At 38.1% G+C, this 23,248-nt stretch overlaps 1 protein-coding gene across 3 annotated transcripts in view; it reads right to left on the bottom strand.

Annotated features, from left to right (window-relative positions):
- SPTLC2 (serine palmitoyltransferase long chain base subunit 2) overlaps nucleotides 1-23,248 on the bottom strand; it is a 75,784-nt gene that overhangs the window by 34,605 nt on the left and 17,931 nt on the right. For 2 of the 3 annotated variants that reach the window (XM_085061658.1, XM_085061657.1), the window contains exons 3-9: nucleotides 22,220-22,374; nucleotides 21,074-21,222; nucleotides 20,617-20,741; nucleotides 15,944-16,037; nucleotides 13,190-13,295; nucleotides 12,137-12,356; nucleotides 10,043-10,169 (exon numbers count right to left, since the gene is read on the bottom strand). In XM_085061658.1, the coding sequence (XP_084917784.1) occupies nucleotides 10,043-10,169; nucleotides 12,137-12,356; nucleotides 13,190-13,295; nucleotides 15,944-16,037; nucleotides 20,617-20,741; nucleotides 21,074-21,222; nucleotides 22,220-22,374 (976 nt within the window). Of the gene's footprint in view, nucleotides 1-2,864; nucleotides 4,469-10,042; nucleotides 10,170-12,136; nucleotides 12,357-13,189; nucleotides 13,296-15,943; nucleotides 16,038-20,616; nucleotides 20,742-21,073; nucleotides 21,223-22,219; nucleotides 22,375-23,248 lie in introns of those variants that run through there. The other variant, XM_085061659.1, reaches the window with a different exon arrangement.

The following is a 23,248-nucleotide window of genomic DNA, read 5'->3' as shown; positions in this document are numbered from 1 at the left end:
TATCTATAGAGCTTCCATGAAGACACTTTTATGCAAATCCTTCACTTCATGATGAATTGTTGAAAGAACAAATCCCAAGACAAGACAAACACTCATAGCAGATTATTTTTTTATCTACATAACATCTTCCACAGGTTTCCCTTGGTACTATAATTTCCAAGTTTAGCAGGTACCAAAATCTATGGATTTAACCAAGATATTAGGGCACAATACCTAGAATCAACAGGCTACAAGTTACTAATGCCTTCTCCCTAATGGAGAAAATCCCACCAAAAAAACTACCAACTAAAAAAAAAAACCCAACAAAACCAACCAAAAAACCCCAACAAAATGGCCATGTAGCCTTCTTCTACTCCAAATTGCGCTCATTTCTCTCAAAACATAATGAAGAAAGAAGATACAAATATGAAGCATTAAAAGGTGAAAAGGATTAAAACCCAATAAAAATGACTGCATACAACGCAGGTTATAGCCAAAGCTACAGGGTTAGGAAAGATGAAGAGTCTGACAACCATACCCAATGTCACCGAATGTCCTGTGTTAACAGGAAACACCTCCCAAAACCAAACTTGGAAGAAAGAATTAGCTCTGTTGTGTTCAGAAAAAAAGCAAAGCGACTTTTCCTTGAAATTCTCAAATACAAGAACAGTCTTCAGGGAAATGTAGCGAAGTGTAATCTGTGCAGTTTTATGGAAAAATTATTATTTATCAGCAGTAGTAACATTTAGTCTCTCAGTATATTTATCCTGCCGTTAGGCACATCTCTAAGGAGTTCACGATGGAATCCGTAGACTGGACAAGATTGCCAAGTACTCAACTTTAGAGAAGTAATTCAGTAGCTCTTCTGGCTGATCTAATACACTGGCTTCCCTATGAACTCTTGCTAGCTGGTCATAATAATTAGATTTTTTTACTGCATTATTTTTTTAATTTTACATCAAACCAGTATAAAAGCACAATATCCACAGGCCTTAATCTGTTCTTCGAAAACTCAAAGCCAGTTCAGCCAAACAGAGGGATTTGTATGTCACATAAATCAGAGGCAATAAGGTAGACTAAGAAACAGTGCAAATTAACTGCAGATAGCCACACACTGAAGTGCTGCTCTTAAATATAAAATCAGATAGAAATGCTCTAAGTGCAAGAAACACTACTCAGCAAAAGTCAGCTGACTGGTCACACTCCATTTCAACACCTTAAAAGCTTCTAACAGCATTGTTCCTGAAGCAGCAGGGCTAATGCTCAGGTTCTAGCACAGCAAGGCTTGTCAATCACTGGAAAAGACACACCAGCGCCAGCTATGAAGTGTCCACCTTTGGTTTCAAATAGCCAATAATGAGCTTCATCTAGAAAGCAACAAATTCTCTGACGTGGGTAGTGAGGTGTCCCTGAGGTGATATCACCTGAGGGGTGGGATGTGTTTGACTACGGTACTCTTTCAGCAAACTCCTTTGGGAGGCAGCAGCCTTAAACACTGAAGTACCATCTTCTAGCCAAACTGAACACAAACCAGCTCTATAAAGAAATGATGCCAAGAGTGCTATGAAACAGCCTCCATGAGCTTGAGATAATAATGAACTCCTATACAGAAGTAAGCTTTGACCAGTTACTGATACTGTAAGGTACTGAGAAGTATTTATCTCTGTGTTAGTCTGAAAATCCAGAAAAGTGGCCTGGCAGACAGACTACCTTCTACTATGTCTATTGGTAGAAGAAGCCCTTAAGGGCTGAAGAAAATGAACAGAATAGTCCTCAATATATACTTTTCATCAGTGGTACTAAGTGGGACCTTATGGAATGGAGCACGTCAAGTTCCAAAGCTCTTTCTGTCCTTCAACATGACTGATATACCTCCCAATATAATATTGCCACAGATTTCACCAAACACAAGGCAGAACGGGAGAGACAGGATGCTTCAAGTGTGTATGTGCTCTTCACTAATGTGCCCTAAAATTAAGAACTTCCACTCTGAACAAGCTGGTTTGGTTGGGTTTTTTTTTTTCAATAGGAAGCTTAAGTATGAGATCATTGAGAAGGTAGCACTTGAATCTTTCTCACAGAACATATCTTCATACATCTTTCTGTGAAGACTTTGATCCATTCAATAAGACATTCTGTCCAATATTTCAAGTTTCTTCTTTGACATCAAAGATGCCTATAGCCAAGTACATCTCATGATAAAAACTATACCCTGTAAATTTCCCACCAAGCCAGAGCTGCCGACATCTGCCTGTATACCTGTTATAGTAGCTATACTTGTCCTTCTACAGTGTGCTCTCATATTTACCCTAAAACCCTGCAATAATTTCAACAGGAAGGGTGTTGAGCTTTCCCATGTTAGTAAGTTGTATTTGGCAAGAAGCTCCTGGTATCCTGCCACCTGGAACTGCAGTGAGGTGGAAGAGTAGGCTTTATGCCTGAAAAGGCCCAAACCCTGGAGACCTAGTCTCTCCTTTGACATTTACAGACTTGTTTTCCCTCACAGCTCTGTTTTCCAAGGATCCTGGAAAGATCAAAGCTGTGCATATAAAACCCACAATTGCCTCTACAATGCCAGATCCTGAACAAAAATATATTTGTCAGGAATATAGCTCTAATCCTAGAAAAGACAAGCTATTTTTAATAAAGATTAGAGGTACTAAACATTTTGCTTCCAGCTCTTGGTACAGTTATTCTGTAAGAGTAACACATCTGTTTGCACAGAGTACTTAGTTCTAGAGATGCTAAGTGCAGGACAAATGAGTTCCACTGCCCGTTTAGAGCCTGAATTTGCCAACACACTTATATGATACAATATTAAGCTGAACAGCTGGAAGACAAGCTTGAAAGTCTTAAAAAGCTTCAGAAATATTTTACTGGCGCCGTTTTGGTTTTTTTTTTTGCAATGCCAGTGTCCATGGACAAATAGTTAAGAAATCTTAGGAGCTGCTAGCCAACATGAACTTGAGAAGCATGCATACCCTGTAATACATTTTCCCCCATGCAGGCAGTATTGTAACCACAACTTTTCCACTATGCAACAATTAGGCAATAAACCTGAGCATTAACAGAAACCTACTTGTGGCAGAAAGAAGGCCTACAGGTTGGTTTGTCCTGTCCTTCACAAGTTAATTTGTCTTGAGCTAAACCCGAATACTTAAATTAGACTGCAACTGCAATTACAATCTGCTCAATCTTATTTAAAGCAATCTCAAATCTCTCCTCTACCCATAGGCTCTTAAAACATATTAATTGGTATGCAAATTTTTCAGACAGCTTCTTCCTTCAAATATTAAATCTGTACTATCTAAGAAAGTTTATTAATTCTGAAGCATTAGCAAACATCTACACTGTAGTAGGACAAAAGTACACACTGTAGATTGTCAAAGATTTTCTGCATTTGGGAATTGGTGGTAGGTAAACTGCACTGATGTGAAATGGCATGGAGTTTACCTTGTGCCAACCACATTTTCCATCAGAACCCCCTAAAGCAGGAATGGACAGTAGCTCAGCTGGCCTGCAAGTCCCATGCAGCCTAACACAGCCCACAGAAAGGGCTTCCTTACTGACTATTGCCCATTTCCAAAGAAGATAGAAAAAATTATATTACAAAGTCTTCACAGAAGTCTCTGTACTGCAGACACTATTGCAGTACTAGTATTAATTTTTCTATGCAGAAAATTGGTGCAGTTGCCAGGACTGATGATAGGAGGTGGCGCTTGTGTGAGTCATTCAAATATTTTCTGAAAACTGCTCTAGTAAATCATGTACCACACCAGGAACAATGAACTCTATTTTATACTAACTCAAAGAAAGAGAGAGCGCACATCACCTCATACGTGACTACTCCCATTGAAATACTTTACCTTAACGTTACTGGTTTAGAAGCCTTTTAGTTGCCCTGTCGCTAACAATATATACAGTGTATACTATACATACTAGTAACCTGCTAGCAGTATTTTCTCCTTTCCTTGTATGAGCAGCACACCAGCATGATGTAGAAACTTGGCACCTCATATGCTATTGAGAGTAAAAAGTGAACCACACATTTAAAACCAAATGTAGTATAAGAAATAAAGAAAAATTAAATTACTTCAACAAAGCAACATTTCTAGTTGTATTTCTGCTATGACAGATCAGTGTTTAGCCTGTTAAGACACAGGATGACAGCTCATACCATAACAGAAATAGCAAGAATCAGAATGTAATGAGAACAAAGCAGGTGTATACTTTTACGGTTTATAAGCTCTGTACAAACACCACAATACTGAATAAAGTCCAAAAGAAGAGGCACTGAAGAATTCTCACATTCCAATGTACAACACAAATGGTACATCTCTGTTAATGTCTGTAAACACTCTTCAAAGCATCAAAGACCAAAAGATTTCTCCTGCCCAGCTCAGGTTAAATCAATTTTTCTGGAGACTTGCCATGCTCTGTGGGAGGGAGGTAGGAGTGCAGCAACAAGCTGGATTTAAAAGATCCTCAGCTGGAAGTACAAATACAGAGAACGATGTTTAAAACTGTTAGACCCCTGGAGAGAAGCAGGAAATTCTCTTTATGACCCCCAGAGTATTTGTTTTTCCAACAGTTTCCCAGCTCAGCTTGAGATTCTCAAGGGCAGCAACAAAAAAAAAATTTCACTTTGCTCAAATTAGTTTTGACTGGTCCCCAGGTTCCCAAGGTGATAATTTAACACCTCATTAACAACTGCATTATTGGAGGAAATTCAAATGAACCGATTTTAATGATAATTGAATGTTTGCAGCCTCAGCTTGCAGAAGGAGTATTTTCCCCTTGGAGTACAACAGCAGCCACTGCTTCCATTTGGGGATCCACTGCTAGCAATGAATGGCAAAGTACAGACTTAATTTATAAATATACCATAAGCTACTTAAAATTCAATTCCAGGTGCAGAAACATGGGCTATTCCTTCATTACAGCTTATGTTTGTACTTGCATGTACTTCTGGTTTGTCTTCAAAAAGAAAAAGGTAATGTTACAAAATGTCTAACTTCAAGAAACCCAGGATTAGGCACATGATTGAACTGCTGAGGTCATATCTTCACTTGAGGGCCTGATTAACCACATGGAAGTTAAAATACTAATTGCAATCTTTTCTCCTCCAGAATTTAAGCAGACCATTTAAGCTTAGATTGGCTTGATTTTTTTCCCCCAGCATGCTTCTCCCTGGGCATATTAACAATAAAACAATGGTCTTGAATTCTGAACAGCTCAGTTATGCTCAATTCTCTGCCAAGACAGCTGTACATTCTTATTCTGGTTATAACTGTTTTAACTACCTTCTCTGATTTAACTCACTCAATATTGCTGCACATAGCAATGGCAAAAATAGAAATTGTTAAAGTTTTTCAATGTTTTCACTGATGAGATGGAATCAATTACTAGCTCTTCACAGATGAGATGCTGAGACATACCAATTAGACTGTGTGCTGCTAATTGACACAGTTAAATTAGTTTCCAATAGTTTAGCAGCTGGGATGGCCTATGCAACTGCTACCTCCATTGAACTATGTGGGATAATAATCCTTCATTTCTATACAGTGCTCAAGACAACATTCACTCAAAATTTAAGAGCCATCTTGGGCAAGGTCTACCGACAACTTAATGTATATATGCTATGTATGGTGCTGTGATTAGGCATGGGATATTAGCCTTATATAACTGATACGGACATCGGTAAACTCGTTACAAATGTCAACATGTATAATTGCTATTACTGAGTTAAGGTCTATGGAAAGAAGTAGTCCACCTCTTTTACAAGCTATTAGCACTGCCAGGTTTAGTTCAAACTTAAAACACACCTGGCTTTAAGGCCCATTTTCAGTTTTCAGTACACAGGAGAGCAAATTTTCACCTCCGAAGGTGGTTAACCAGTCCCTGGACTGGTTTTACTTTGCATGTTTTGATTTGCCTGCATCTCATTTGGATTACTTATGATTCCACCTGCCCCCAGCAATGTTATCAGGGCAACAAACAGTCTGGGTCCTGAACACCTACAGTGCCAACAGAACTCCAGTTGTACAGGATGCATCACTGGCTCTCGTGTAAATAACACAAAAGAGCCAGCTGGATTCCCAGTCCTAGTGAGACTGTAGTGGCAAAAAAATCCAGCTTTCAACTCAAACCAAACCATTGATGCTGAAAAATTCACCAAGACAGGTCAAGTACTTAACATCATAAATCACAACAATGTCTCATTTACCATGACAAGCACCAAGCTGTCTCATTTTCCCTACAGTCAATTTAAATCACAGCAAGAATCAAGTGGCTCTATGCTACAGCCTTCCAGAACTCCATTCCAAGAATTAATTTGTCATCTTTGTGTATGTATACTATGACCCTGAAAAGTCTGCTTATTGTGTATTTTTATCATCATTGTTTAAAAAGCTCCTTTATCTACAAAATTATCTGAAATTCATTCATTTCGTGGCTGAACAGAGCACCGTTCACCAAACTGCTGACAAGCATCTGCAACACTTTCTCATTAAAGTACTCAACCGGAGTGACTTTGAATTGGAAAACACTTCCAAAAGTTTGTTTTTGCAGAAAGAAGCCTCCTCCATCTCTCCTGCCCACCTTTCTCTACTATATATATATCAAAGCCAAATGTGCTGATATTCAAGATAGCCACGTACATTGCCACCTGAGTTCTCTGAAGAGAGTCTATATGCTCAACATGTTTAACACTCTTGAGGATGACTGCTCCTTTGAAGAAATTCTCAGAGGAATCACAGATCAAGCATGTTTTGTTTAAGACCACATGATGGTCTTCTAGTCAATTACAGTGCAAGACAAGTAATGCAAAGTAAAATAGGACAGACAGACTATTGATCTGATAACGCAGAGGAACTGCAATACTGGAAGCACCACTATTGAGAACCTGTAACATGGCTCTGCCATTGTTTTAGCTGTCGGCATGGTTTTTGCAGTCTGGGTGAACAACCTAGTAATATATCCATATTTAATTATATTGCTGTAACTGTCTTCAGAGTCACTGAAGTTTGCTAGTCACTTACATGCACACACATTACAAAGAATTAACTGATTTATCTGAATAGAAACCAAACCACAAAAAACTACTGTCCCAACTCAGGCAGCACATTTGCATGTCTTACATTCTCTGTAGAGAAGTTTTTCATAGCATCTGTATTTTGTCTGTGCTGCTTCCTACTAATATCCTATTTAGTCACTGGCAACTTGCTGGAAAAATCTGAAAGGAAACATTAGCTTTTTTTGGTTACGCAAAGTTTTAGTAAATACAATGCCTTATATTGTAGGTTTAGAGTCTTCAGATGCTTCTTTAGATTTAGAAATAACCTGAAGATAATTAACATATTCTAGCAAAATTATATACAAAAACCCTTTCATCTTCAAAACCTACTCGATTCCTATTACTTATTCCTCAACTACAGACTATCTCAATCTGACATGACAATTTCCATGAAGATGCCATGGAGAACAGCAGGTTTTACAAATAGCATGTGGTAAACAGAAGCAGGCAGACAAAGAAGCTGCAAAGGCTCTTTTCAAGAAAGCATTCTTGAAGCTGTTAAAAAATTTAGTTGTGGTCCAAAACACGAGGTTGGGAGCTAGCCATCTACTGTTCTGATTCCAGCTCCAACTCCTATGCTTTTGTAAAACCATTGCCTTATCTCCATTTCCTTCACCCATTCATTCAGCTTGACTAACTTAAAAGCAATGAAATGTTTGTAGTACACAGTCAATTCTGAGGTGCTTACCAGTGACCCAGTTTAACACTGTTTCTCCACTTGTCTTCCACAGTTAACAACTATTACCAGCACCCATCTATTCCTTATTTATTCATAGCCAAACCAGCTGCGGGCAGTGGTCCTCCAGAGTCCCATTTGTAATTCCACAGAATCCAAACAGAATTTTTTCAGCCAAAGCCCTTAAACAAACAAAAATTTTTGTCATACTATCACTAATCAGCTGGCTAGTTCACCCAATTCAACTTTTGCCAACTTCATCCACAGAAAATGTCTACAAAGTAATATTATCTCTAAAGCCTTAAGGCAATTAAACATTGCATGACTGGGAAAAAGCACTCTGCAGAAAATAAACAGAAAAGCACTTTCAAGCAGGAATCATCCTGTGTGAGGTGCTTATCTTAACTCACAGTTGACTTAGATGCTTAAAAAGCCAGTAACACTTTCACAAGACCTGTAGCTGAGAAATCATTTGAGATTTGAGAGGGTTCTGGCTATCCAGCTGTTATATCCATCACTTATGAAAAGCGCTACAGTTCATAAAGAAAGTGGGCATACAGAGCCTTGGAAATGAGACACCTATCAAACACCACAACCACTCATTTTCTCATTACAGTGCCTAGGAATTCTGGTCCTTCTTGGTACCAAATGAGCAGGATGTAGCTCAACATGCATCTAAATCTCATGGTCAACATGAGAACAAAAAAGATCTTTTGAGTTTATTTTTTTGCCAAATTGGTTCCTGATCTGGTTTGCCTTTCAGCTCAGATGGATTTCTCTGGCATAATGGCAGAGCAGTCTGGAATGGAAGTTACTTCCGTTCTCCTGGCTTGAACAAATACCACACTGTAGCATCAGAAAGAGACAAAAATGCTTGAGTTTAAATACTGCAAACAGAAATCAGTTACACATTCCTTGCTTCCCGCTTCATTAAGCAAAACAGATACTGGAAGAAACCCAAAACAAGAAACGCCTAAGCAGACCACAGATTGTCGGCAAATTATCAGCTATAAAAAGCTCAAACAATTACTTTTAAGACTACGGGACAAGACAACTTTTTGAAGTAGTGTAGTTTGAAGCTTGCTTAATATCTGTACTCAAGAGCAGGGAATCAGCTCTTGGTTCTGGGTACAGGTCTCTCACATGGACCATTCAGAAGCACTTCAAAGCTAGCACAGATACAGGCTGCTGCCCAGCTCACTGATGACGTTTCTACTGAGCAACCACCAACACCAACTGCTAGCACTTAAGTCTGTTCTCAGATAATGTAAGCAAATCAAATGAAACCTGTCATAACAGAAAAATTCTCAACTCATTTCTCCAGTGAGCTTTTCCACTGTAAGTTATCCAACAGGTTAGTTGGTCAGTCAGATGATGCATATTCAAAAGTCAATTCATTTCTTCAGCATACACCACCACCACCTTGTGGCCACACACCTCAAGCTCCCAGAACTCACTATATATTGCAGTTGGAATTCTAAGAGCCTCCAAACTGAATGCCACGAACAGATCCTCAGCAAACTACTCTGTCATCCTGTGTGAGCTGCTTACAATTTTTTAATTACCTGTGAAGAAGAAAAAGTATCCTACATGCAAACTGTACCTCTTCAGTTTCAAGGCAGCTTAAAGAGCTATTTACTTCATGCTGTAACTGAAGGAAGCTGTTATCCATAGGCAAATGAGACACAAGAATTTGTCATTACGACTTTGAATGCCCAGAGAGTAGTACAAATTTCCCCTTTTTCACTTCTACAATGAAACAGGAAAACTAAGACAATAAAGACCAATATGCTGAATTTCTTCTAGTCCATTATTAAATTCACTGATTTTGAAAAATGCCTCTAGCTCCCCAAGTAAAAAGGGATTTCAGAAACATTTCCCTACTTTAACTGAGACGCAAATATCAAATTTACTAGAGATTGAAAGCACTGCTCCCACAGTAAACCAGCACACAACTGTAAAAGATACACAGCAAAATACTCTGAAAACAGTATTTGAAGTGGGGCAAATAATAAAGAACAGAAAATGGGAAGGCAGCTAGAATAGCTAGACAGAGAACAAAAACTAATACAAGAAAATAGTACGTCTTAGATAAGACTGAGATGACTTACCTCTAGCTGAAATTCCCTTCATGCTGTTATTAGGCTGATCTGCCAAGTAGGATTGTAAACTGGTTTACTGATCCAGAAATTCCAACCCTACATGTTCTAATAGATAATTATGGAAGTGTCCACTGAATGTGTTATCTGTCAAAGTGATAGAGGCTCTTTTTTGTTTCCCCTTTCTACGTGCTTACTGCTAGAAAGACTCACCAACAGTTGTACCATCTTCACCCATAATGCACTTCATGGAGGTGATGATTTGCTCCACAACAGGAGGTGACATTGATGTTGCATACGCACCACTGTGAGAGTATGTCCTGAGGTAATCAATCAGCTCCTAGCAAAACACAAGAGGCATCAGACATAACCTTCCCAGCATTCAGAGAAATGCTTCTGTTATATCTTTAATCACAATAAAACAGGGCACCACAAAAAAAGGGCACTACAAAAAACAGGGCACCACCTCTTTCAGAACACTCTGTAAGAGAACTAGTATCTCAAGGATTGACTTCACAGTACAAGAAATAAACAGTTGAAATGTGAACAGCAGGGACATGACAACTCATAATAATATCACAGGGCAAGAACGTGTGTTGATCAGAGACAAATGTCTACAACAGACTTGTTTGGCTAACACCATCAGCAGTGGATTGCAACAAGAGTTTGCATTATGTTTGCATTACTTAAGTGCTGCTCAGGGTGAGTTTCCAAAGTATCTATTATAACAGTGGGAATATAAAGAAAACTAAATAGGGGGAAGCAGGATCCATAATGGCTTATCTATCATGCTCAATATACCTTTTTCTCCACAAAAACCACCAAACAAGGGAGCAGGTCAGAAACTCTTCCCTCTCGTTCATCATCACAATACAAATAAAGCAGTAGGTGCAATTAAAGAGTGCAAAAACCTCAGCCTAACCTTTCTGCATTTCCCAGATAAACACATATGCTATTTTTATTAGAGGGCATAAGCAGGTCATATAGGAACAAAGGACCAACACACCTTATATCTAGGCTGCTTGTTAACTGTAACAAAACCATGCTAAAATACCACCCTAGCAAAGTATTATAAAACATCAGTACAAATGCCAGGACAGATTCTGCCTTTTGCTACTACGAAATGAATAATGACAAATCTGTAGCTACCACAAGCTGCAAAAGTATTGTAAAAATATGAAGTGTTCTGTTGCTGTCTGCCTAGGGCCAGAGTTAAATAAAGGAAGTTGTAAAGGGACAAGTAAGGAGATTTAAGGCCTCTTACCTCTGAAGCAATCCCTCATTCAGTAGCTAAACCACAGTTGCAAAGGGCTCTTAGCTGCTTTACCTTATGCCATGGAGATAATCCCACTAGCTCATTATTTTTGGAAAAATATTTATATAGTTTTTTTTGGGGACATTGTCAAAGTAATTTTAATCTAACTGTAGTAAACACTCTACAAGGAATATCTCTAAGTTCCCTCTCCATTTGGGTGGGTGGAAGTAAAATCACAATTAACATGTAAAAAAAGTATTGTCCTGGTAAGAAAATGGTAGAATTTTACCCTCAAATGAAGCTTAGAAGCCTGATCTATGAGATCAGATATTTTTGGCGATGAGAAAGGTAACACAGGGAATTGTTTGCACCATACCTCTGAGAATTAGAGGTTTGGCAAGGGCAACATTTTCTAGCTGTACTTTCCAATGGAAAAGAGATAGTAGCCAAAAAGAAAAACCCACAAAAACCCCAAACCCCCAAACCCGCAAAATGCCAAAATAAACAAACAAAACCCCAACCAATCAATCAGGAAAAAAAAAAAAAAAAAAACACCAAAAAACCAAACAAAAAAAAACCACCACCAAACCCCCCCTCCAAAAAAAAACAGGTGAAAAAGTGTCTTTTCAGAAAGCAAACTGTTTGCGCCCAGGGGAAATCAATTCTACCAGACTAATCCAAGAGGATTTTCCTCCAAACAAGTTGAAAACCTCAAGCTTTTGGCATTTTTCCTTCAAGTCTCATTAAAAGTAACATCAAGAAATCCTTGCTTCCGGGCTCCTAGCAGTTCCTAGAAAGATATTACATCACTACTGTACATTCTGCAGACTGAGATCATCACTGACCATGGAAGAACTAAACAATTATGAGATATTTTACTAGACTAGACTCTTCTGCGCTGTAGACTTTCACAGTATTAGACAGTATGTAAAACTATTAAACAAAAGGACAATAGCGTACTTGAGAAATAGATTGGAAAAATCTTAATGAAGAATTCCACCACCTGCCTGAAATGGACTTCACCACCAGCTGTGAGATTCCCAGCTTTTTACCTTCTTGCCCCCAATGTATCCTCCTGCAGCTCCAAAGCTTTTGGTGAATGTTCCCATCATAACATCCACATCTTCAGGATTGAGTCCAAAATACTCCACTACACCCCGGCCAGTGGGACCCAGGGCACCTATACTATGAGCTTCATCAAGGTACAGATAGGATTTGTACTTCTTCTTAAGGGCAATAACTTCAGGCAAACGGACTATGGATCCCTCCATACTGTTGAGAAACAAAAATTCAGTATAAGTTGTTTTAATAATTGGGACCACCTTATAGAGCCAAAAGTCACTAAGCTTTCATTTCTTCACTCTTTCAGTAATTACGAACACCTAAAATTTGGCAGACACATCAAAGTCTGCAGAGATGCACCTCTCCACCTTGCACCTGGGGCCCAGATCTCTACTTTCTACCTGTTCAGCATCTCTGGGATGCTGACACACAGACTAAACAGTAGAAGCATCAGTAAGTTACGGCACAGGAATGAGTTCAATGATAATTCACTTATAAAATTACCTCAATTTTACTTCCACCCTAATATCAGTATTCTGACTTGACATCTACTTACCTGCTGTTTCTAAGAACTGACTAGGCTCTCATTAGTAACACTCCAAAACACCCAATTTTGTGCTGGAAGTCACTATGATTTAAATGCCTAACACAGCTATGCCTACTGCTCCTACTCACTCTCAGCAAAAATATAAAATTTGTGCAATTCCATTCACACTAGCATAATCCAGCGAGCACAGAAAGAATGGAATGGATAAGCAACTTAAGACCTCGGCTCTGATAAAAATAATCAGTTTTGATTAATTAATTTCTAAAATCTAATCAGGATGTGGGAAGCATTGTGGTAACTAACCAGGTGCAGCTACAGTTCTAGCAACAGAAAGCCCAGGATGTGAGACATACATAGTGTAACTCAATTCACAGATGAGACTAATGAAATAACTATGAAGTGACAATATTCATAGTTTGATTTGGCAAAGAAACCCAAACACTAAGCATTTAGATCTCATGTGGAGGGTCTTAGGAATATAAAGAATAGTTTGTACCTGTATATTCCTTCCACCAAGATAAGAATTTTTTTCCAGGGCCTCCGTGTACGAGGTTGCCCATGCACAATAGCATCTTTGAGCAGCTTCTCCAGGCTTTGCATATCTGCACCAGAAATTACTGTTAAATGGTACCAAAACAGCTACGAGCTTGAGCTTTGACATGACTAAAGACAGCAATACTCCAGAAATGCACAAATTGCTCCAGTGAGAAGGACAGACTGTACACAAGTCAATAAGCACAGGCTTTGTCTACCTACAGGCCCATGGATGAGATTGAAGGAAAGAGGCAACTGTATGAACTCCAAGGAAGAATTTCATCATATTAAGGTAAAAGCACAAGTTAGAGCATTAGGCACAAAAAAAGAAAGTGGGAAAAGAAAAAATAAAAAGAAAAAAAAAGAAAAGAAAAAAAAGAAAAAAGGAAGGTATGTCATTCTGATGAAAAGAAACAGCTATATAGGTAGTAAGAATGTCCTTGTGGATAGAAATAATTCAGAATAGAATAAGCAAGTTCAAGGATAATCAATTAAAGTAGAAGATAGACCAAATTGCAGGACCAGAAGCAAGGCAAGTGTACTTTTTTATTCCTTTCTTTAAAACTGAAGGGATTGGAAGTGTAGAACAGGAAGCTTCTAAACCAAAAGGAGAAAAGGAGAAAAAAAAGAACCACCAGTGTAGGGAAGAGGACAATGTTCAGTGTATCTGAAACTAGATAGATGAAGCTGTTAATAGCATAGTATTCTAAAATCTTGCGAGCTTTGACTACAAACACTTTACAAGATCCTAAGAGACCTAACTAATGTGAACAAATAAATACACATGAAATCAGTCCAGAAAAAAGTCCAAGGAAAGGAGTGAAGATGGATTAATCAAAGCATAAAAGCCAAGTGCTGAGCAAGAGACAGACATAAACACTAGGGCATGAAAAAGAGCACAATTAATCATGAAAAGAGAACTGGTAGACTAGGACAGTTGTAGCAGCAAGAGGAGTTCGTGAACTAGATCTAAACTAAAAATTATACAGCAAAGTAGGTCAGTTAATGGACTGTTAAAAGACACCTAGCATTCAAAAAGTCGACAATGAAGAAACCAGCAATGTAGTCCCTGTCTCCATCAAGTCCCTCAGTGAATGGAAGACAAGGTTAGTGCAGTTAGGGAGAACAATGGAAAATAAACTTCTGTTCTAATTTCTCAAGAAGGAGGGGAAGATTACTCTGACCTTAATAAAATGGACAAACTACAGAATGAGGAAGGAACAAGATAAAACCATTGAACAAAGAATTTCAGAGGAATTTTTCATTCCCCCCCTTAATTTCTAAAAATCTGAATATGAATGAAGCCATTAACATCTCAAGAAAATGACATTAAAAAGGCAGCATAGAGTATAACAAGAGCAGGACTGAGAACACATACAGAAATATGAACTGAACATCATCTTGACAGGCCAAGACCATTGTTTGCATTTTGCCTTCTGATTATAATCTGCCATTACATTCTCTACCACAGAAATCCACCATCTAGAATTTTTCTAGACTATACCCCAATTTCACCACTGTTAGTTTGTACCCCACTGCCACAAATCATCTATTTTTCATCACAGAAGCTTCTAAGTCCTTCTCCTCACAGCCAGAACTATGTTTGTTACCAATGTTCTTTGAAATTCTGCAGCTGGATGTAATGTTCAGAAGCATGTCTATACAAGTGCAGAAGTTGAATGCAAAGCTTTTGTGATCTTGCCCAGCAACCAAAATTTATGAAGAATTAAAAAGAAAAAAATGTTACAATGAGCTCTACTTTTTTGAAAAACAAATTATTTAAAGTACAGAAAACAAGAAAGAGAGAACACAAAAGAAACAGTAAGCACAACAGAGAGAATCCACACTATCAAGTAAGACAAAGAAAGAAAAATAATTGCAGTCACCCAAGTTTTGCTGTTACCACCACACACTTCAAAGAGAGCAAGAGTCATCATGATCTCAGGACTGACTCTATAAAGAGTATTAGGGGTACCTGAAGAATGAAGGTAGTGGCCTTACTAATCAAGAACAGACAGGTACCTCTTTCATCAACAGTAAGAGAAGGAAATCCTAGGTAGTTTTAACCTGAAAGTTGTTAAAAATACCTCCTTTGGAGGAAGACAAACTAGGAAAGTAAAAAATCCATGTATTTTGGAAATAAATACTTAAAGCAAGTAATCCAGTGAACTTAATCTATGTTTCGCGTCCCGAAAACCTTCTAGTACTACATTGTACCAATTCATGACTATCTAGTTCAGCTAGGACATCTGCAATCATAAGCTTTTGTTACTGTAGGAGCATGTTGGCATCTAGGTCTAAAACTAAACTTTCTTATCCCCCAAACTGTAAGCTAGACCCCTATAAGATTGCATTATTATGTGACACAGTCTGTTAGAATTGTCTAACCATGCAAAGCTACCCAAGTAACAAGAAACCATGTTAAAACACCAGAGCCCCTAGACTTGCCAAAGGGTAGCATGCTCTTCTCCATATGCAAAAGATGTAAGCCAGGACAGCTTCAGGATAAAAGTGTTATTAGTTGGGACTGAACATATTAAAAAAAAATCTAATTCAGGTTGATTCAGCTTTCAGTAACAGCAGTCTTCTGACCTTTCAGGTAAACAGCAATTGATTTCCTTGCATGAAATTGGATTTCCAGCTATTAGTAGATATGAAAGATTGTATCTGATCTATAGCATCTGCAGAAAGGCAGAGTCCACCATCTGATACTTACTGTTGTGCTTAAAGATTCGAATAGTTGCTCCTGACAGTCTTGCTCCAAGCACTAGCGATGCATGATTCAGTTCATCACTCAAAATCAGACAGCCCTGAATTAGAAGGGGAAAGAGGAAGATATTGAAAAGGTTATGTTTCACAACCAAGTATATAAAAATTTTTTAGCCCTGAAGTGCTTCAAGATCATTTAAGAAAAGAAAATTCTAACATAAATGCAGCTAGTCCAGGAAAGACTTGCTAAGACCCAATCTGCAGCCTTAGTATGGCAAACAAAAATACACATCTGCTCTTAACTGAATGAACCACTCAAGTTTCACTTTTCCCGGAAGTCCTGCAGCTGAATCTGCCTGAATATCTCATGCTGCTAATGAGTACTCATCCTCCTATGCAGTCAGGTAAAACAGGGAGCAGAGCAGCTGGCTACAGTTCACTCAGTAAGTCTACAGTGCTGCTAAGAAACAGGACACGGAAGTCCTAGATTAAAGGCCTTATCAAAGTTGCACTATTTCTTACATTAGGAGGCAACCACTGACTAAACCCCCGTGTAGATGGAGGTAATATACAAGAGACAGAAAGTGGAAAACAAAATTGCATAGTGAAATGGAGAAGTTTTCTGAAGCCATTTAATATCACATTGGACAATTTGCTTTTTCAAAAAAACCAGAAGCTAAATCCTTGGACAAACATTAAAACAGGATATGTGTGTTTTGAGAGCACTAATGATTACAGGTTAATAATTGATATGCTGAACATTCAGTCACAGCGTTATCACTGTGGACTACTTGAATGTATATTGGGGGATTAACATATAAGGGAGTAACAATATTTCTAAACCTTGGCCCACTGCCAATTACTATGCATAAGTGCTGCAACTTTTGTGCAACAAAGTGACTTTGCTCAGTTAAAAATCCAGAAAGCATGTCAAGATGCTGAAGATCTAACACTGAAACATGCTCATTCCATGCTTCTCTAATAATAATTGGTGGAAGGAAGAATCAAGAGGATTTCTTTTCTTCAATGGAAATTACAAGAAAGGGCTGTGAAGAGCATTGCCCATAGTTACACAAGGAGTGTCACAGGCAACAGGAGTATCTTCTCCACAAAAAAAGGAAACTCTACACTAGAATTGCAATGAACCTAGAAACATTCTACATCCTGAGACAGCTTGAGACTGGATTTCCGCAGAAACTGCAACAAACACCAAGTGTTCATACTGCTGCTACAAACATTCACATTGCATATTTCATAGATTTTGGCATATGAAGTATGAAAATTTCCAACTAGTATTTTCTCTTTGGAACTACTGTATCAGATACAGTATGTATACATCAGAGGGCATTGCTGTTAAAATACGACTGTATCAAAACCCATGAATATAACAATCTGTACTAGTAGCCTTCTTAAATGGTAGAAAGTAGGAAAAGTGACAGATTCAAAAAAAAAAAAAAAAAGAGGAAGAATAGTTTAATAGTCTAGAAAAAGCTTTTCCATGAAAACAAGGACGAGCTTTTGGTGCAGAAAGTAGACTTAACAAATTGATGAGCAGCAGCAGCGTCTTTTCACCCCCTGCTACCAGGACATTCAATTAGAAACAAATTAATTTGAAACTGAAGAAGCAGTAAAGAGTCTAGTACTGTCTGCCACTAGAGAGAGGGCAATGGATCACATAAGCCACTGGCACAGTACAGCAATCACTGACGATCATATGTAAAACTGAATGCTGCTACTACAGTAAGACTGCCATTGCATTTATCAGCAAATTTACATTTGGGAAAGGAGAAAGCTAACAGTAACTGGAGATAATACTACTTGGGCCCTAGAAAAACATGTCAGTGAAGATCAGGCTTACCATCACATCCAACAAGACAGACAAGCAAACTGAAGTGAATGAAAGCACTCAAATGAAGAGTGCTATGTACATGAATTGTGTAATTCAGTCCTAAGCACTTAATTTCCCAACCCACCTATATAAGGAAATGAATTTGCTTACTTACAAGCAAAAAAATATCCTTCAAGCATCATTGTTCTAAATCAATTGTCTAGTCTCTCTCAATCCAGAGCTGTGATGAGAAGCTCTGTGCTAAAGGGAGTACAGAATGCTATAACTATAACTCCTAGTTATACTAACTACGTTAATGACACTAACTCCAAAACAGGCAAGTTTGAGAGCCCAGCTTAGCCTCAACTGGTCTAACAACTTCTAAGTCATCCTCAAATTTCACATTACCTGTGGTCTAGACCCAGCATACTTGGAAGTGACTGTACCAGGCACATGACAACTTGGCTGTGAACAGAGGGTCTCAGCTGCTGAAAACTGCCAGGTGCAGAAAGACCTGGTTCTAGTGATGCTTTAACAGTGCTGAAATACAACTTCCACTCTGCACCAACTATACCTATTTTCAGCATCTGCTTAGTAAAGGCTGCTGTTAACAACACATAGTGCATAAAGATCAAGTAATTAATGATGAAGCTTTTGAATTCCTTTTGCTGACTAATGCTGATCAAATTAGGGTGTAGAGATGGATCTAGGATAGTCACACTGTATTTGCTGCTATTAAAAGAGGATTCAGTATGAACATAAAGTGCTTCAAGATTCCATAGAGCAGAAAAAGAACAGGTGGTCCACAGTATTACATATATGTGAGTAACTATACTCAGTAGCTTGTTTTTTAGCTAATTAAGTAGTAATATAGGAGCCCAGATGCGATTAATTTCAAACATATCATGTTCCAAGTGGCTTTGCAATTGAAAACATAAGTAGGACATGCAGAAAGACACAAACAGTTATGAAAAAAATAGCCCAAGAGTTTAATCAAGCATAGGCATCTCTGAGCTTTACTGAGGACTATCAAAGCATTGCCAAACAGGTTGTGCACACACAATTAATTGTGTACTGGGTGGTGCCAGAATTCAGGATTTATGTGTCCTTATTTGCAGACAATGAAGAAATCAAATGTGTAGCGAGAAGCAACTTCAGGCAGCCAAAAAAAACCCATTTAGTGAACATTCTGAACTGCAAAATGGTTCATTTGATGAGAAGTCTTTTCTTCCCCAGAGTGCATTTTCTGAGTGTAAGGGCATTTTTATTGTTGTGAGGCAGAAGCTTCTTACTACTTTATTTCAAGTGTACAAAAAACTAAGTATCCTCATGACAAACCCAGTACAGACTGCTGTACTCATTTATGACAGGAGTTGGCTTAGTAAATGTACAAGTCAGCTGCATATAACCAGGTATGTTACATGCCTTGAAATTTACTGTTCAATGGTTGTGAAACCTGTTGAAAACTCAGGATCTGAGTAAGCTGTCTTGAGGGTATTCTCATAAGGTACTGAAGATATACAGTGGGCTCCATGTACACAGAAAAAAAGACTGAGTAGGTTTGTAGGAATGAGTAATTTGTACTAACTTACAACAACCAGCAATCTACTTAGATATATCTGACAGTGCATACTGAATCTGAAAGGTCTCACAGAAATCATGAATCATTTTTCTGTTGAATATAAAACTGGAGAGAGGTGGAAAGACAAAGAGCCAAAAAACACAGGTAAAAGATATGTCAGAAGTAACATATGTTGCTCAGATTCATGGCACTGCAGAAGTATTTGACTCCAGAAAGACTAGATTTGAAGCACTGAATTTCTCTCTAGCATCAGACTAAAAAATGGTTTTTATTATGCAAAGCATTTGATATTTAAAACTTAACAGACCAAAAGAAAAAACACATTACATAGACAGTTCTACTTCCTTGCTACAAAAAAAAAAAAAAAATAGTGTGCAGGAAGACACTGCAGCTAACCCAAAAGAGAATCACCAGGAAGAAAAGTTGTCAGGAAGAACAAGGCAGCAAATTTGTAATCTGTAGATAGCACACGTGGAAGGATTTACAAAGTTATCTCAGGAAGTGAAAAAAAAAAAAAAAAAAGGAAAACAATTCAATACACAGGGACAAAGAATTCTAATAGACTAGTAGTATTAGGCTCACAGTGAGTCATTTTCAAAACAAAAACTATTCCAGTACTTGCACTATTTTACACTATGGAGGAGCTAAGAGAATGTGTATTTTGCACCAGAAGATGCAAACAAAAATTTCACTTTAATTTTCCAATAACTAAAAAAAACCATAGCTGGAGATACTGGACACTTGGACTAATTCTATACTGTTTCATGGGGCACACAGTAAACATAATGAGTCTTTGCAGTTTACCTTGATTCTCTCAAACAACTTTTCTACTAGGATTTTGCTTCTTCAAATGGGGGCTTTTTTTAGTTGTCACTCAAAGATAACAAATTGTCTATGTACCAGCATGCAATTCAGCCTATTTGTGTATCTGACAGTCAGTTCTTAGTGTCTCAAAAGCACCGTAATACCTTCAGCCAATCAGCCTGTTAATCAGCCACCATTTCACACACCAAGGGGTAGCCTGAGGCAGCAAGCCTTAACATGCTAGGCTTGCTGTCAGAAAGTTCTGGGCTGCTGCTGGTCCCATGGATGCTATTGCCCAAAGAGATTTTTGCAACAGTTAGAGATGCATACTGTGACCTACAGTTTCCATAGAGAGTATCTGCAGGGGTTGCCACTGAGGAAAAACAAAAGCAAACAAGTAGCTTTTAGAAAAATTAACCACTAGAATCTGTGATAGGTGAACTTTTGTCCATGACTTAAGCCGTACCTTGCCAACTAAAGCAGGAATGTTCATAGAGTTGGTTGCAAATCCCATTCCATATGCCATTGCAGATTCCACACCTAGGAACCTGGCAACTAGCTTTTCCAGCTCCTCATGCTTGTCCAAGTTTCCTGCACATAAAACAAATGGGAAAATTCAGAATAAGGAGAAGCTTTCACTATTGCTGAATGTTACAAAGAGAATTTCCACCAACCAAGCTACACTTTATTTAAAGGCCCATAAGGGAACACTGAAAAAAACCTATATATGAAAATATAAATAAGACAACTGCTGTGCAATGTAAACTAAAACCAGGAAGTCAGTTTGTCTTCACTGAAGTAAAAGCTTCTTTACTGGCTAGTCTAAAGTTCAATGCTGGAACAATTAATGTTTCAAAGGCATGCAATCAGATACAGACTTTGAAATACACGTTCAGGGAACATACTATTGTCCTCCAACTTACCCATCTCCTGCCTAGTGCTGCACACTCCAGCTCCATACTGGGACAGAACTTTAGCAGCTGCTTCTTGGCAAGGCCCAGTGTTCTGTGCAAATCCAAGGTAATTGTAGGAACCCATATTTATAATGTCTTTCATCACTCTCCCTGTGTATCTGTGTTTTAAAAACAGCACAAATTAGGACACCCAAAATTTAAAAAATTATCTACATCACAAGATTATTATTTCACATTTCCAGACTATACAGTGAAATGTTAACACTCAATAGAACCAACCATTAAATTATTTCAGTACTGTCTCTTGTCATCAAACTGCACTCTGATGGAAAGGATTGTGAAAAGGATTCTTTCCCTATCTTACAGCCTCAAATTAATTCCCAGAAGAGTTTACATTTAAAGGTGAATTTGCTATCATATATAAAATTGCTTGAGGCTTCTCAAACCATCTGTTGTTCTGACATGTTTCCCCCTTCATCCCAGAACATACAACTTTTCTTTCAATTACAAAGTAACATCTCTAGATCAATTAACTTGGCAGCCCCTCAAGCGGGATATCCTCTAACCACAGAAAGGAAACACATCTGGCATTTCTGTGCTAACAATACGTGACAAGGAGAATAAGAAAGAAGATTAGCAGAAAAAAATCCATTTTAATTCTTTTGCCCTTGAAAGCCAAGAAGAGACATAACTAGTACTGCGTTGCAAACCTCTTCACATCAAATTTCCAATTTGTAAAAATCCTTTCATTGTATTTCTCTTTTTTTTTCTACAGACTACTTCAGTTCCAACTCAAAACGATCATGTAAATTCAGTTCAGGCAGCAGTATTTACTTCAAGTGTCAGAACTTCTTCTAAATCAACACAAAGTCATAAGCAGCAGTGCAATCCAAAGTATCTACCCAAGGTTCTTGTCATCACACACAAAGGTATTAATTTTATTACAGATGTATGCCCAGGAAATCTTAATACAATAAAGTAGCCAAAAGATTATATACGAATTTTCACCTTGGTGGCTAAATGCATTTCAAACAAGCAAAATTCATTGATTCAAGCTGCTAGAAAGCTCCTTTAACTTCACGGCCTGCAATTTGCTCTTAGAGACCCTATATTTCAAGACAGGTGTTACAAGTGTTTTCTTCAGTTTGGACTCACGTGAATGTCCAGTTATAGTCATGGGAAACTCTCTCCATCATGTCCACTTTGGCCCCTGGCACACTGCAGATTGGACGGTTCCAGCTGTCCCGAATGCGCATGTAGAGGTTTCTGTTGTAGAAATTTTCAAAGTCCTGGTACAATGGGACAAAGTCCTGAAACACATCAAAAGCACTCAAAGTAAAAGGAAAACATGACAGCAAAACTAGAGGAAGAGGAATAATTCTTTTCTCTCATTCTGGTGTAGTAAAAAAACCTCAAAACACAAAACATAAAATAACCGCCTTCATTAAATGCTTGGGCATACAACCTTTGCAAGAGAGGTAGTCAGCCTTCAGAGTTAAGCAGAGCAAGGGAACATGCAATGGCTTTTTGGCACAAAACAGCATACACTGCTCTACTAAATACACAGACTTTGAAAACTAAGGTGGTGCTTTGCTATATTTTACTCTGTGCAAATGGAATGCATTTAATATAGCAGCATTACCATGATTTTACATGTTACCATTAGAACTTTCCACATTTTTTTCTTCTGAATAGAAGCTAATAAGCTACATTATAGCACCTCTCTTCTGCACAGCTTATCAACACTGATGTCCCACATGACTTTTATGAATGAGCATTTCCTGAATTTTAGCTTCCCTTCCAATGTTTTCCAGGAAAAACAAGTGACTGCCTTGAATGGATAACACAAGAATGTCAAACTAACTGTTGCAGCAAGGACATCTGAGCACTCAAGAACGTTTTTTTCTGGCTCTGAAGTCATAAGATTTCCTTTTCACTATTTAATTAAAGAAAGTTTGACATTCAGTAGTGATAAGAATGAATAATTCATTTGCTTCTCTTGGGGGAAAAAAAAAGTACTTTTCTAATCCTCTACAGAAGAAAAAAGTAGAAAGGTATGAGCCAGCAGAGCATTTCTTCCTGTTTTTCACAAGAAAAATGAAAACATTGTGACAGGAATTTTATTTTTGGTGACAGTATGAGAAAGGCAGAGTATCTATCTCACCAAGTACTACAGTGTGAGAC

The sequence above is a fragment of the Lichenostomus cassidix genome, chromosome 5 (assembly GCF_008360975.1).
Source record: "Lichenostomus cassidix isolate B80296 chromosome 5, HeHo_3.0, whole genome shotgun sequence".
NCBI lineage: Eukaryota > Metazoa > Chordata > Aves > Passeriformes > Meliphagidae > Lichenostomus > Lichenostomus cassidix.
The sequence above is the reverse complement of the archived record's forward strand: the minus strand, read 5'-3'. Positions and strand labels throughout refer to the sequence as shown.